Source organism: Hippocampus comes, unplaced genomic scaffold, assembly GCF_001891065.2.
Source record: "Hippocampus comes isolate QL1 unplaced genomic scaffold, H_comes_QL1_v1.1 scaffold754, whole genome shotgun sequence".
Lineage (NCBI taxonomy): Eukaryota > Metazoa > Chordata > Actinopteri > Syngnathiformes > Syngnathidae > Hippocampus > Hippocampus comes.
The window spans coordinates 20,889-34,126 of NW_017805022.1; the positions used below are offsets into that span (position 1 = coordinate 20,889).

Sequence of the window (13,238 nt, forward strand, 5' to 3'; positions counted from 1 at the left end):
CCCTTCCGCCTGCTTCTCACAAGACTCTTTGGACTTTTGATCGACTTTTTCCCCACCCTCACCCCCCAACGTTTTTTGCCTCAATTTCAACACATGGTATGGCCTATACTTCCGATCCCACCTGTCATTTTTGAAACTTGGGCGGTGGGATTTTTTTTTTCTTTTCTTATTTTTAACAACAGGCCTTTTTTTGTGAAAAAAAAAAAAGTTTTTCAACTGTGATGTGGTTGAATCATTTTTATCGTCATATATTTTTTTGCTTGCTTCATAGCCAAAAAATTCTTGCTGCGCTTCAAGCTTTGAATCGCTTGAAGCCACTCTTTTGGCTCCACACGTTTTTCCCACTCTACCCATTTTTAATGTTTCAAGATCAGGTCAGGTCAGACCTATTTTTGCTGTTCTTTTTTACCCCCTTTTGCCATTGTTGAGATATTGTCGCTGCAAATTTGTGATTTTTTTTTTTTTTGCCGGGGGGGGTCACTATTTTGCACGACGGAAGAAGATTCGAAACCGCGAGTAAATAGGTTGACTGTTATGTTGACCTTTTTTTTTCCCCCCTCCATTCTATCCCATGGTGTCCCCCCAGTTCCTAGCGGGCCACCTCGTAAAGTCGAGGTGGAAGCTGTCAACTCGTCGTCAATTAAAGTCATCTGGCGCTCACCGATGCCCACCAAGCAACATGGGCAGATCCGGGGGTACCAGGTGCACTATGTCAGGATGCTTAATGGGGAGCCCATAGGACAGCCCGTCATCAAGGATATCCTGATTGATGATGCCCAGGTACGCGCACCAAACCCAACACTCTTTGCTTTATCTCCTTTCGATTCACCGACAAATGGGGAAAAATGACTATTATGAATCATGACTTAGCTGAGTGACCGCAAAAGTGATTAATGATTATTGGCTTTATGTGTTGTCTCTTTCCCCACACCCAATCAGTGGGAATATGATGATTCAACTGATCATGTGAGTAGTCCAAACAGATACGAGTCTTCCTCCCACCCCCGTTGTCGTCCTAAGCATGAATGGCATGTGAATTTTGTGCAGTTGATCAATAAGCAGCCTATCAATATATATTAAGACTCAGCCATCCCTATCCTTGTCCACTGGAAGCATGCCTCCAGCTGCGAGAATGTGCCTGTTCTGCATACACGCTGTTAAATACCGATGGGCTCGTCGACACGTCGTTAAAGTCCCGCGTCTCAACAGGAAATGGTCATCTCGGAGCTGCAGGCCGAGACCACATATTCTGTTACCGTGGCGGCCTATACCACTAAAGGCGACGGCGCGCGCAGCAAGCCCAAACTTGTTACGACCACTGGCGCAGGTACGTTGACTTGTGCATTTACATCAGGCGTGTGATGTCAGAAAGTCACGTTACATTGTGTACAATTCGGTACAAAGTATGAATACTGCACCATAATATGCTGTGTTTGGTATCAAGATTGATTGACCTGTTGTTTTAATTTCTGCGATGTGCCCGGGTACGCATTGAGTAAGTCTTTACCGGTCAGGATGAGCTGCAAGAACGTGCTCAGTAACATTACTCCTCTCTCTACCGCCACAGTCCCTGATAAACCTCGGCTAATGGTCAGTACCACCAACATGGGCACCGCTCTCCTCCAATGGCATCCCCCGGCAGTCACCCACGGGCCTCTGCAAGGTTACCGCCTCCGCTTCGGCCGCAAAGACCTGGAACCGTTGACAGTCATCGAGTTCCCCGAGCGGGACAACCACTACACCACCAGAGAGATCCATAAGGGCGCCTCGTACACGTTCCGGCTTTCGGCGCGCAACAAGGTGGGATTTGGCGAAGAGACGGTCAAGGAGGTGACCACGAACGAAGACGTGCCGAGCGGCTACCCCCAGTGGATCACGGCCGACGCCGCCACCACCTCCACGATTCAGGTCAGCTGGCAGGAGCTGCTGCTGGCCGAGCGCAACGGCCACATCGTCAAGTACGCGCTGCAGTACAAGGACATCAACAGCCCGCGCAGTCCCTCGGAACTCTTTATCACCGCCCCCGAATCCACAGTGATCTTGGACGGCCTTAAGGCAGAAACCACTTACGATATTAAAATGTGTGCCTTCACCAGCAAGGGTTCTGGTCCCTATAGCCCAAGTGTCCAAATCAGGACACAGCCTTTGGATCAAGGTATGACCAGTCCCTCAGCCGTCTTAGCTCTTGCTTGCTATGTCCCCTATGCATCTAACAACAAGCTCCGAAAGGCAGCTCTTAACCACAAGAAGGTATTCGGATTTAGTCGTCATCTCCTTCGAGCTGTTTATTACCTCCCATGTGTTCGTGTCTTAAAAGTCAGTCATTGCATATGATGGTCGGTGTTAAGGTAAGAGGACAGTGTTCAGGGTACGGTAGTCTTCTTTTGGGGGTGTTCCGAAGGTAAGTCCTGGCATGGCAAGGGAAGCGGCAAGAGGACGTCACGAGTCTAAATCAGCTGCTCCCCCTTTCTTTTAGCAGTGTTTGCAAAGAATTTCCACGTGAGAGCTGCCATGAAGACGTCCGTGCTGCTGACGTGGGAGATCCCCGACACCTACAACGCCGCTCAGCCTTTCACGGTGAGTTATCTGTTCCGGGAAACTCATGGATGGAGAGTACCTTTGACCCGAGGTGAAAGTTCTGCAGTCGTTGAATTTTTTTTCGGGGGGGGCGGTTGTTTAAATGAACAAGTCTTCTCGACCAACGCAAAGACTGAAGGATAACGACGTAGCGTATTTTCCGCACTAAAAGGCGCACCTAAAAGCCTTCCATTTTCTTCAAAGCTCACAGCGCGCCTGAAAATCCGATGCGCCTTGTGTACGGTCATTACGGTAATATTTCGACCCCAAAATGGCTCCTTGCTCGAGACGTCCTGACAACGCAGAGTTCAAACTTCAGGCGATCGGTTACGCAGTTGAACACGTAAAAAGAGCAGCGGTAAGAGAGTTCAACGTTAACGAGTCAATGTTATAACTTGCTGTTGGTGAAGTGAACTGTGTCGCTGCTTTATTAAATACGTTTCACTGACATCTGACCGTTCTGTTGGCGTTTCCTTGAGTGTAGCTCCATCTAGTGGATGCATTGTAGATTGCGTCTTATAATACGATTCTCCCAGTGTTTGAAAAAAATTACAAAATAGGCCATTCATTGAAGGTGCACCTCATAATCCAGTGCGCCTTTTAGTGTGGAAAATAATAAAAAATAATCATAAAATTTTTCTGTTTCTGTAAGATCAGTTGTCGCCATTGCTAATTTGCTCTAGAAGCCGGTAGCCACTCATATCAAATTTTGAAGAAATTTCCATCTTTTCCACTGCTTGTAAAAAAAAATATTGTACTGAAGAACACATTGCAAATAAATAAATAGTGTTTTAAAACAGAGGGTAAGATAATCCTGCAAACGGAATCTTTCATTCCTTGGATCCAGATCCTGTACGACGACGGGCAAAGCGTGGAGGTGGACGGCAAACTGACCCAGAAACTGATTACGGGGCTTCAACCGGAGACACAGTACTCCTTCCTGTTGACCAACCGCGGTAACAGCGCCGGCGGTCTGCAGCACCGTGTGGCTACCATGACCGCGCCCGACATCCTTCGCACCAAGCCCTACCTGATCGGCAAGACCAACACGGATGGCATGGTGACGGTGGAGCTCCCTTCGGTGCAGACGTCAGAAAAAGTGCGGTGAGTCGGTGCCGCCCGGGAAGCACTCGTTTCTGAGGTGTTTCACTGTGACATCGGTCGAGTTGTTATAAGCCTCGAAGCCCCGGCAAAGTGTCTGATTGCCATTCAGAGCCAGAACGGTTGAGCGAAGGCCAACGCGGGAGCACATCTTATCGTCGACCAATACTTCAAAACCGTGTTGTGATTCGACTCAACGCCGTTTGCCTGCTTCTACCCCATGCCAGTGCTTGAAACCGTCCTGTTAAGTTGTTCTGTTTTCACGTTAGTTTGAGCCACTGCATTTTTTTTTTTCCGAAAATTTTTGGACACCACACGCACGGTGAGTTTTAGAGGTTTTGCAAAGAGAATTGGACAAAACTGCCCAAAGATACGTGTGCCAAACGTGTGGCGTGAGTCGTGCATGACTGCCAGCAAATGACATTGTTCTTCCACTGCAAGGAAACCAATGTCAATTGATTGTGGCTGGATCTTTTGAAGTGTGCTGCTACCATCGAGTGGTGGGTGTTTGAAACGCCAGGTTTAGGATGTGTCATTTAGTTTGTTTTATTTTGTTTTGATTTTTTTTTTTTTAATAAATTCAATTTGAATTTAGAGTAGCTGTGATTCTTTTTATTCATTTTTTTTTCTAAAATGCTTAGTTTTCTAGTTTTTGTTACTTTTAGTATTACTTTTTGTTTTTTTTTAATATTTGGAGGATATGTTGAGTGCCAGATTTAAAAAAAAGAGTCACAACTAAAGTGCAATTCCCAAATGACTGTTTGACCTTCCATCTTCGGTACAGATGTACAGCGATAGCAAATTAAATACATTTAAATATTTAATACAAAATGAACATTTCTGCTATAATTATAGTTTTATTAATCTTCGATGTAGTTTCAGATCGAGTTTTTTTTTTTAAAGCATTTCCATGTTTTATTTCGTTAATTTAATTTTACAAGAACTTATTTTGTACGTTTTCATGAAGTATGTTAACCGTGTGCACACTCGTATCTCAAATTTTACTCGTATCTCAAGACAACCAGTGATAAATTGGCAACTCGTGTCTGAAACAAACAAACTCATCAAAGCGCTCGTATCTCGAGGCATCGCTTGAGTCGCAAACGTCCAAGTGCAGCATAACATGAACTTCAGAAAAAAACTTTCCAGAACTGTACCGAATGTCTTGACTAAATAAGTTCATGAGGTACATTTTCAATGTTTATTGGATATGTCTTTCATTTTTGGATGATGAACCAGTATCGCCCTTCCTGAGAAACGAACGTAACGACTCAGTAGTCTCGCAACTTTGTGAACTTTTCCGACGTGCTTCTGAAATCTTATCTGACCCCGACGTCTTGTCCTTTCCAGGGCGTATTACATCGTGGTAGTGCCCCTGAAGAAGCAACGCAGCGGCAAGTTCGTCAAACCCTGGGACAATCCCGACGAGATGAATTTCGAGGAGGTAGGTGACTTTGACGCACACGTTTCTCTTCAAAAGCCCGCGCATGCAAACGAGGACGTCAAGTAGCCGTTCAAGTGCACTGCAAAAGCCAATCCCCCGTCGTCCTCTTTGCGGCTGTCGCAATTACCTGAAGAGCCGGAAGAGAGCCTCCATCACGATGTGAGGCGACGGACGCGCAACGCACTCGCTGACTTTTATATTTAGCCCGTTTTGTCATTTTGAGAGCTTTGCTACACGATTCCGAAGCCGTGCCTCGTATTTTCACTCCAACGCAAGGATATATCATGTGGCGGGAAGGCTGAAAGCTACCGCGCGCTCCCTTCCATCTGGCATTGGCTTTTACAGCTCGAGCCTCCGGGCCCCGTGTCTGGAGCCTTGACCGATTGCCCAAAAAAGTCGCCGCGCTGTCAGAATTTATTTGTTTGTCAATACTGGCACTCACCTTTTCACAACTTTTCCCAAGGGCAACTAGATTCCGTCGCTGTTGACAGCAGAGATGATTGAAGACATTATCGGGCGGCTCCAACAGCCCTGCAGCCAAAACAGAGCAAAACACACATCCACACAGTCTCATGTGAATGACAGGCGCATGCATTGTTCACACACATGCACGCTGACGATCCATGCACACCGAGTCACAGATGTGAATCCCGAATGACTTGACGGGCGTGATTAGCATAATTAGCATCCTCATGCCAAGTAAATGGACTTAAGCTCCAGGGAATTTCGATACGTAAAATGAATTTGTTCAAAATATATATATATATACCATCGCAATTTTTTAAAAAAGCCAGATACTCTATATTTGGTTATCAACATATTTTGTAAATGACTTTTACTCATTCCCTCATGCTCACATAGATTGGGATTAGGAATTTGGTCATTGTAATTCCTGTAGTTTGAAGAAATACATTTTTTATTCATGGAAAATTGTTATTTTCAATTAAATGTGTTTTATATTGGTCAAATTGAACTGTCTAAAATGCCGAGAAATTTTTTTCCCCCCAATGTAAAAATAATTCTATATATAAAATATAGAAAAATTATATATATATATATATATATATATATATATAGTATCATCAGTCACCTGATGCATGATGCTTGAAAAAGGAATTTGGCAAACATAGTTGTAATACCTGTAGTTTGAAGGAATACACTTTTTATTCATGGAATATTGTTATTTTCAATTAAATGTATTTCATGTTGGTCAAATTGAACTGTCTAAAATGCTGAGAATTTTTTTTTACCCCCAATGTAAAAATAATTCGATATATAAAATATAAAAAAATTATATATGTGTATATTTTTTTTAATTGCAAACACCTCCCTACACATAAAATATTCAATCAATTGACACCAAGGGAATTAATATACTGTATTGTTTGTATAATCTTTTTTTTTTTTTTTTTTTGCAAATTTTATGCAATTTTGAAGATCGTCTCCGATAGAGCGTCCCTCAAACTCACGTAGGGTCGACAAGTGTTTCAGCTCTGTTTTACGCGACGGAGGTTCAAACAATGGCGAGACATGATTGCAATTTGAATTGTTCTCGTCACTGTTGATGTAGTTGCACTCTTTCATCAGCTTATTTTTCCCAACCAAAAGAAGAGATACTGTAAGTCAGATCTGTCAGTGCTCTGCCTTCTGCTATCAGCGTTTGCAGCTTGTGAACAAGAAAGAAGGGGAAAAAAAAATCTTGACAGGCAGATATGGTTTGTTGTGGTTTTCATGTGTTTGCTACAGCACACTCCCACATCTTATCATGCGCCTCTTTTGCTCCCGCACACACTGTAGCTGCTACAGGAGATAAACCGCACCAGCAGAGGCCTCCGGCGCCGCAGACAGGCGGAGCCCAAGGCGTACATCGCCGCCTACTTCCAAGACCTGCCTAAAGATAGTGCTGATTTTTTATTCTTTAATGTCCCGCTTATCCTCATTAGGGTCACAGGTGAGCTGGAGCCACTGTTCTCACTTTCGATGAGCATTACTTTTTAAACCAAGCGGTCTTAACGTTCTCTCCCCTCTGTCAATAGACGCATAATGTGGGCCGCCATTTGCTCCCGGTTAGACATGTTAATTTGAGCCCTTTCAAGATTTGCAAAACTTGAGAAGCCCGAGGGCGAGAAGCCCCCATAAGACCAGAGCTGATTACAAGACCACCTCGATAACGGGGCGTTTCTTTAATTACGTCCCGTCTGGCTTATCTCTTCGGCTGCAGCCGAAGCGCGCGTGTGTGCCCGCGCGTGTATGTAAATGAAAGCGTCAGAAAAGCGGCGTGATTAAGTAGGTAAGATGATGGACGGGATGAGCTTGGAGGGGGGGTGTATACTTCCTTCCTCTTACGGGTCTTCGCTCACCTTGAATGCAGGTGAAATGATAATGACTCGCAGAGAAAGATCTCCAATTCACTTACTTCAGCGTCTATTTTTCTTCCCAAAGGACACTTCTTTACCTAGTGCTTGAGTACGAAATGGCTCAATCAAGTATCGCTTCTGTTTTGACAGTGTTGGGGACAGATGAAAGGGTACCCGTTGATGCCACACAACTATGTGACGTGACCGTATGTCAGAGTCAACTGGAAAACCAAATGCAGTTGTACCTCTAACGTACGAAATTAATTGGTTCTGGAAGAAATTTCTTACCTCGAAAATTTTGGAAGTCAAGACCCGTTTTCCATGTAAATGCCGTAATCCGTTCCAAGCCACCCCAAAATTCAGACATAAATGTTTTCTAAAGCATAAAAATGCATCAAAGTATGAAACATATACATGGTACAATTAGATGGTTGCACAATAAATGAGAATTGTGCAGAATGTAAAAAACAAAGAACAGAGTAAAGAATAAAAATGATGGTCATCTAACCTTTAAGTGAGTCCTCACCGTATTTTGCCCTCTTTAGTTCATGTTCTCTCTCAGAAGTGGTTTTTGCCTGCTGTTTCGTAAAGAACTGATCCAAGGACGTTTGCTTTTGTCAGCTTTTAACAATAAAAGAATAAAAATGATGGTCATTTAACCTTTAACTGCGTACTCACCGTTTTTTGCCCTCTTTAGTTCATGTTCTCTCTCAGAAGTGGTTTTTGCCTGGTGTTTCGTAAAGAACTGATCCAAGGACGTTTGCTTTTGTCAGCTTTTAACAATCCGTAAAACTAGCGGAACGCCTCATGGCCCAAGGGGCGAATGACGAGGACGCTGCATAGACACAGAGCTATCTATATCTATCGACACACAGAGACACAATCGGTAGAAGTTCCTTTTAGCCAATGGGATAGCAGGATGATGCTCGGTAATAGCCAATAGCAGAGCAGCTATAAGTATGTTGCATTCAGGAAACTGAGCTGCGATTAGCAGGCTATACTCATCATCATATCTTGAAATTTCTTTCGTAACGAGGCAATATTTTCCTATGTCGCGTTCAGGAAACTCTGAGCTGCGATTAGCAGCCCATACTGTATTTTTACCTTTCGTATCTTGAAATTTCTTTCGTAACAAGAGGCAATATTTTCCTGTTGAGACGTTTCGTAACTTGAAAATTTCGAATGAAGAGACGTTCGTAAGGAGAGATACCACCGTAGTCATTAAGACAACTTCTCCACCTCGCCTAGGATCATCTTTGAAACCGCCCAAGGAACTCGTTAACGTCACACCATTTCAGAGAGACCGCGTGCGTCTTCGCTGCCACGTAGATGATCATGAATACAGCCTGAATCCTTGATCCGATTCCACACAGTAAATCCTATGCGGTTCTGGTAGATGCTGCTGTTTTTGATGAACAGCAGGCTAAGTGTCATTGTTCATTTTCCCTGGACACTTGTTGCTAGGTAGAATTCATGGGGCTCACATCCTAAAAAAAAAAGTATGTTGTTTCTAAATATGTCGTATTGTGAAATGCCACCGTTTTAGATCATGTACGCCACCAGCCCGTACTCCGACCCCGTGGTTTCGGCCGACATTGACCCCCAGCCAATCATCGACGAAGAGGAGGGTCTCATCTGGGTGGTGGGCCCCGTCCTCGCCGTCGTTTTCATCATATGCATCGTCATCGCCATCCTGCTGTACAAGAGGTGAGGGCTACCATGCAACCACGCTAGACTAGCCGCTTCAATCTTTTCTTCTTCGCAAAGTGGCGCATCAATAGTTTTGTCTTCTTTTTAGGGAAATACACAATTAACAGGTGGGACATTCTGGATTCGTGTTGCAGGAGTCAATAAGTCGCAGAGAGTATGTGCAGGTCATAAGTCAGAAAAATCAACCAAGTCCAGTCACCACAAAATTTCAAGCAATTCGACTTAGAACTTAACAACGTTATCAGTCTTGTCATACAATCGTGTTCGACTATCAGTAAACTAAATTGTCAAATGAATATCGCTTAACTGTCTCTGTTGGTTTCGCCGCGAGAGACGAAGTTGGATGTCAGAGTTGCGTCGCAAATCTCGCATGTCGCCATTCACGTTTTTCAGCAACTCTGGCAAAAGCATAATACTTAAATCCGGTTGTCATCATCGATCAAGGTGGGCTGCCAGGTTTGAACACACTTCAACATTAAAAAAAAAACAAAAAACTTTTTAGCACTTTATCTTCAAGAGCCCGTTTTTAAATGTAAACAGGCGAGACTTGTCAAGTCAACGCACGTCAAGTCTAAATCAAGTCTTGGCCAAGTTTTAGCCGAGAAATTGCTGAAATTGGCATATCAGACTCAACTCTCCCATGTACTGCTGCAAATGTTTCGCACTGAACTTTTGTAGCGTTACACCCCAACCCTCAATCTGATGATTCAATAAGGCGCCGGTTGCGGCAAAAGACAAACGCGGCAATTAGAACCCAGGAGATGACTTTTATGCTCGAACAAGAAGCAATCAGCTGAAAACGCTCGAATGTTTGAATCTTGCTGGCACCTGGCGCTCTCCACGTTCTTTGAAATGGAGCTTGCCACCGCAGAACCAAGCAGTCGCTCTCAAAGTGAGTCATCACTAAAAAGCCAAGACTGAGATACGATTGGTGTCATTTTTATTTATTTTTTTTTTACGTGGATCTCACTTTATGGAGCCGAAGCACTTATGTATTGTTTCGATCTTTCTCTTCTTGCTAACCAATGGAACAGCAAACCCGACAGGTAAGAGAACCAAAGAAGTCAAATCAAAACTTCCTCGCCCTCGTCAAAGACGTTCATGAGTAACAGCCTCAGAAATAAACACAGTGCTGAATCCGAGTCAGCTCACAGCTGCACGATGCGGCTCCTCTCGCGTTACTTGCCACGATAGTCCGATCGCAGTCAACTCTCACGATTCGCCGAGCGTTCTTGGTTGTCGCTGCCTAAACGACAACGGACTTCTTCCCCGCCGCAGGAAAAGGGCCGAATCGGAAGCCAGGAAAGGGAGCCTTCCCAATAGCAAGGAGATGCCCTTGCATCACCCGACCGACCCCGTTGAGCTTCGCCGCCTCAACTTTCAGACGCCTGGTGAGTACTCGTCCGAAAAATAACCACGGGTGAAAAAAAAAAAACACGACCGGTTGCCGTCTGTCCCCGGCCGGCCTTTTACGTTCATGCCGAGTGTTAGTTATGACACGCCCACTTGACCATCACTGGCTGCAGATGATCACATGACATTGCTTGTCCAATCAGTGCTGTGGGAAATTTAGTTCGCTTAGTAGTTCACGTGTGACTGTCGTGATAGTACGTCGTACAGTTAAAAAAATATATATATATACTTATCTCTTGAATTTTTATTTACTTTTTTACATAAATTTATTTTTCACTCATGAAGGTGTTCGGTGAATGTGCATATTAACCGGTTGGGTTTGGTACCTCTAAAAAGGTTAAAAACCACTGAACTAAACCCTTTCAAGGGACGGCGGTTACTCCAGTGGACATCTTATCATGTTATCAAGTTACAGGCTGTGCGAAAGGGTTCACATTCGATCACTATATATGGAGATCAGGACAAAGCATCAGATGCAAGCAGTGGAATATCCTCCCGTCGGACTCGTGGCTCAACCTTTGGACCGTGGCTCTTGGAGGGATTAGTCTGGGCGACTCGGACGTTTGGCGAAGCCTCCTTGAATACTAAACGTCCAAGTACACGGTCTCGGATGCAAATGCGTTGTTTCCTCCAGTGGGAGAAATTTTTACAATGGTGCCGCGCGGGGGTTGTGAAGGTGCGGTTGTGGTAGTTAATCTATGTCGTATTTTTCGTTGTTTTTTTTTTTTTTTTTTTTTTTTTTTGTCATTCCGCCTAAGTGACATAATCTCTTCGCATTCCCACACAATTTCCTGAGGGGATTCTAGTTTTAAGACCCGAGCGAACTGCAGGCAGAGACGATGGCCAAGTGCTGAGCGAAGGGTTCTTGGAGGCGGGGCGGCGGTCAACGCCGACACCTGTTCTACGATAATAATAATACATTTCATTTATAAGCGCCTTTCAAAATACTCAAGGACACTTTACAATCAAAACGAGGCGTAAGCGACAGGCTTGACGGTTTGGGGTCAGTTGGTGTCCTGCAAGCAGGTCAGGGTTGGAGATCTCGGAATGGCGCTGTGCGGCGCGTCAACTTTAGCGAACCAATTTACGGCGAATGCAAATGCGAGGCATTTTATTCCGTTGTTGCAATCGGATTTTGGCTCATGCATGGAAGCATCCAGCGTCCATTTGTCAACGAGGATGATTTTCTCTGGCACCGGCTGCTTTGGGACACACGGGCCACAGCCAATAATGTTGCTTTATCAAAGCCGCCATCTTCCACATCGGCTCATATGAAAGGATGATGAAGTCTCCCCCCAGGCTCATTTTGGGCGAAAAAAAGATGATGCATATTGACGAAAGCTCTTTTCAGACCATTACTGGTCGTCGCACACGTTTCATTTTTTTTTTTTTCTTCTTCTTTCGGTTCCGAGTGATCCCGTCCACCCAAAATTCAAGTCTCCTCCCGGACCAAAAAGCTTATCTCGCTGTGCTACAAAGTACAGGACATACTTTGACTCTCTTTCTCTCTCACAACACACGAGACCACCTCTTTCCCTCCCTTCCCTTGCCGTCACCCCTCATTGGGCGTTTTCATCTTGAAGGATGCTTGAGCGACCGACAGAAATGGTGCTTTCATTGTCACCCGGTGGTGGAAATGGATTTTAAGTAGCAAGCTGCAATAGAAACACCCTTTCAGAGAGATGTGAGAGTGGATGGGAAAATGAGGCCCTGCTTCCATTAGCTAATGCCCACTTGTGCCAGCGACGCGAATGAAGTGGAGGAGGGGAACAGAGCACCGGCGCTCGTGTCACACAACATTGGCCAAAGGCTCGAGTGCAGTTTTCTAGTCCCCATTGTGGGAAGTGCGTATGAGCCCCATCGCCTTGCGCCTGTATTCATCTGTCAGCGTGTCAAGGTCAGGAAAGTTTGAGCGGAAAAAACTTTTTCGCATTACTGTGAGCCCCCTCCCTGTTAATTTGTCGTCTGATATTCACAAATTGATCTATTCCCTGGAAAACTCGACTCTCGAAAATTACCGGTGTCGAGGAAGTATTGTTGAAGTGATGCATCTGGACTGTTTTAAGATTATGTTTGGATGGAGTGAAATTTAGATTCGTTGGAAGTTGCATGCGGAGGATTCTTTTTTTTTTTTTCTCCTTGTGAAATCAAATCATCTTTTTTGCCATGTATTTTTAAGGGTTGTCTTGTAACGTGTTTTAACTCAAACTGGAATAATCGTTTACGGCATATTTCCGGTTTAAATCAGGGCTGCCTTTTTCGTGGCAGTCCACAATCGTACTTTCCCCACAGAGCGCCGTGATGACCGCAAACTAAAAATTGCCTCATCATACGGTATTTTTACAGAAGCGCAATCGCCCCTGCGTTTGATTATTGTGATTATTGACAAGAAATCACAAGTCACTTAAATAGTGGCAATGAAATCTCTGTATTTGATACTTACGACAGGATTCAGAAAAATGGAAGGGCTCTACAGACGATGAAACTGAAGTGAAATTTTATTTTAGTACAGCCAAAATGAAAAGTCTATTTTGCAAGACATGTGAAGTAAACACACTTTATTTGCTTGAGGGGGGGAGGTACACGAAATGATGTGGCAGTCCAGACTTTAACCTCGGCCTTTAAGTTTGACATTC

General features: G+C 44.4%; 1 protein-coding gene across 1 annotated transcript in view; it reads left to right on the forward strand.

The window, feature by feature from the left end:
- The window catches only part of LOC109511987 (receptor-type tyrosine-protein phosphatase delta-like), a 44,666-nt gene that overhangs the window by 15,150 nt on the left and 16,278 nt on the right, over positions 1 to 13,238 (forward strand). The window contains exons 10-20 of the mRNA XM_019863422.1: positions 587 to 780; positions 940 to 966; positions 1,210 to 1,327; positions 1,568 to 2,155; positions 2,480 to 2,577; positions 3,425 to 3,681; positions 5,029 to 5,122; positions 6,920 to 7,022; positions 7,066 to 7,073; positions 9,026 to 9,186; positions 10,468 to 10,580. Of these exons, the coding sequence (XP_019718981.1) occupies positions 587 to 780; positions 940 to 966; positions 1,210 to 1,327; positions 1,568 to 2,155; positions 2,480 to 2,577; positions 3,425 to 3,681; positions 5,029 to 5,122; positions 6,920 to 7,022; positions 7,066 to 7,073; positions 9,026 to 9,186; positions 10,468 to 10,580 (1,761 nt within the window). The remainder of the gene's footprint in view (positions 1 to 586; positions 781 to 939; positions 967 to 1,209; positions 1,328 to 1,567; positions 2,156 to 2,479; positions 2,578 to 3,424; positions 3,682 to 5,028; positions 5,123 to 6,919; positions 7,023 to 7,065; positions 7,074 to 9,025; positions 9,187 to 10,467; positions 10,581 to 13,238) is intronic.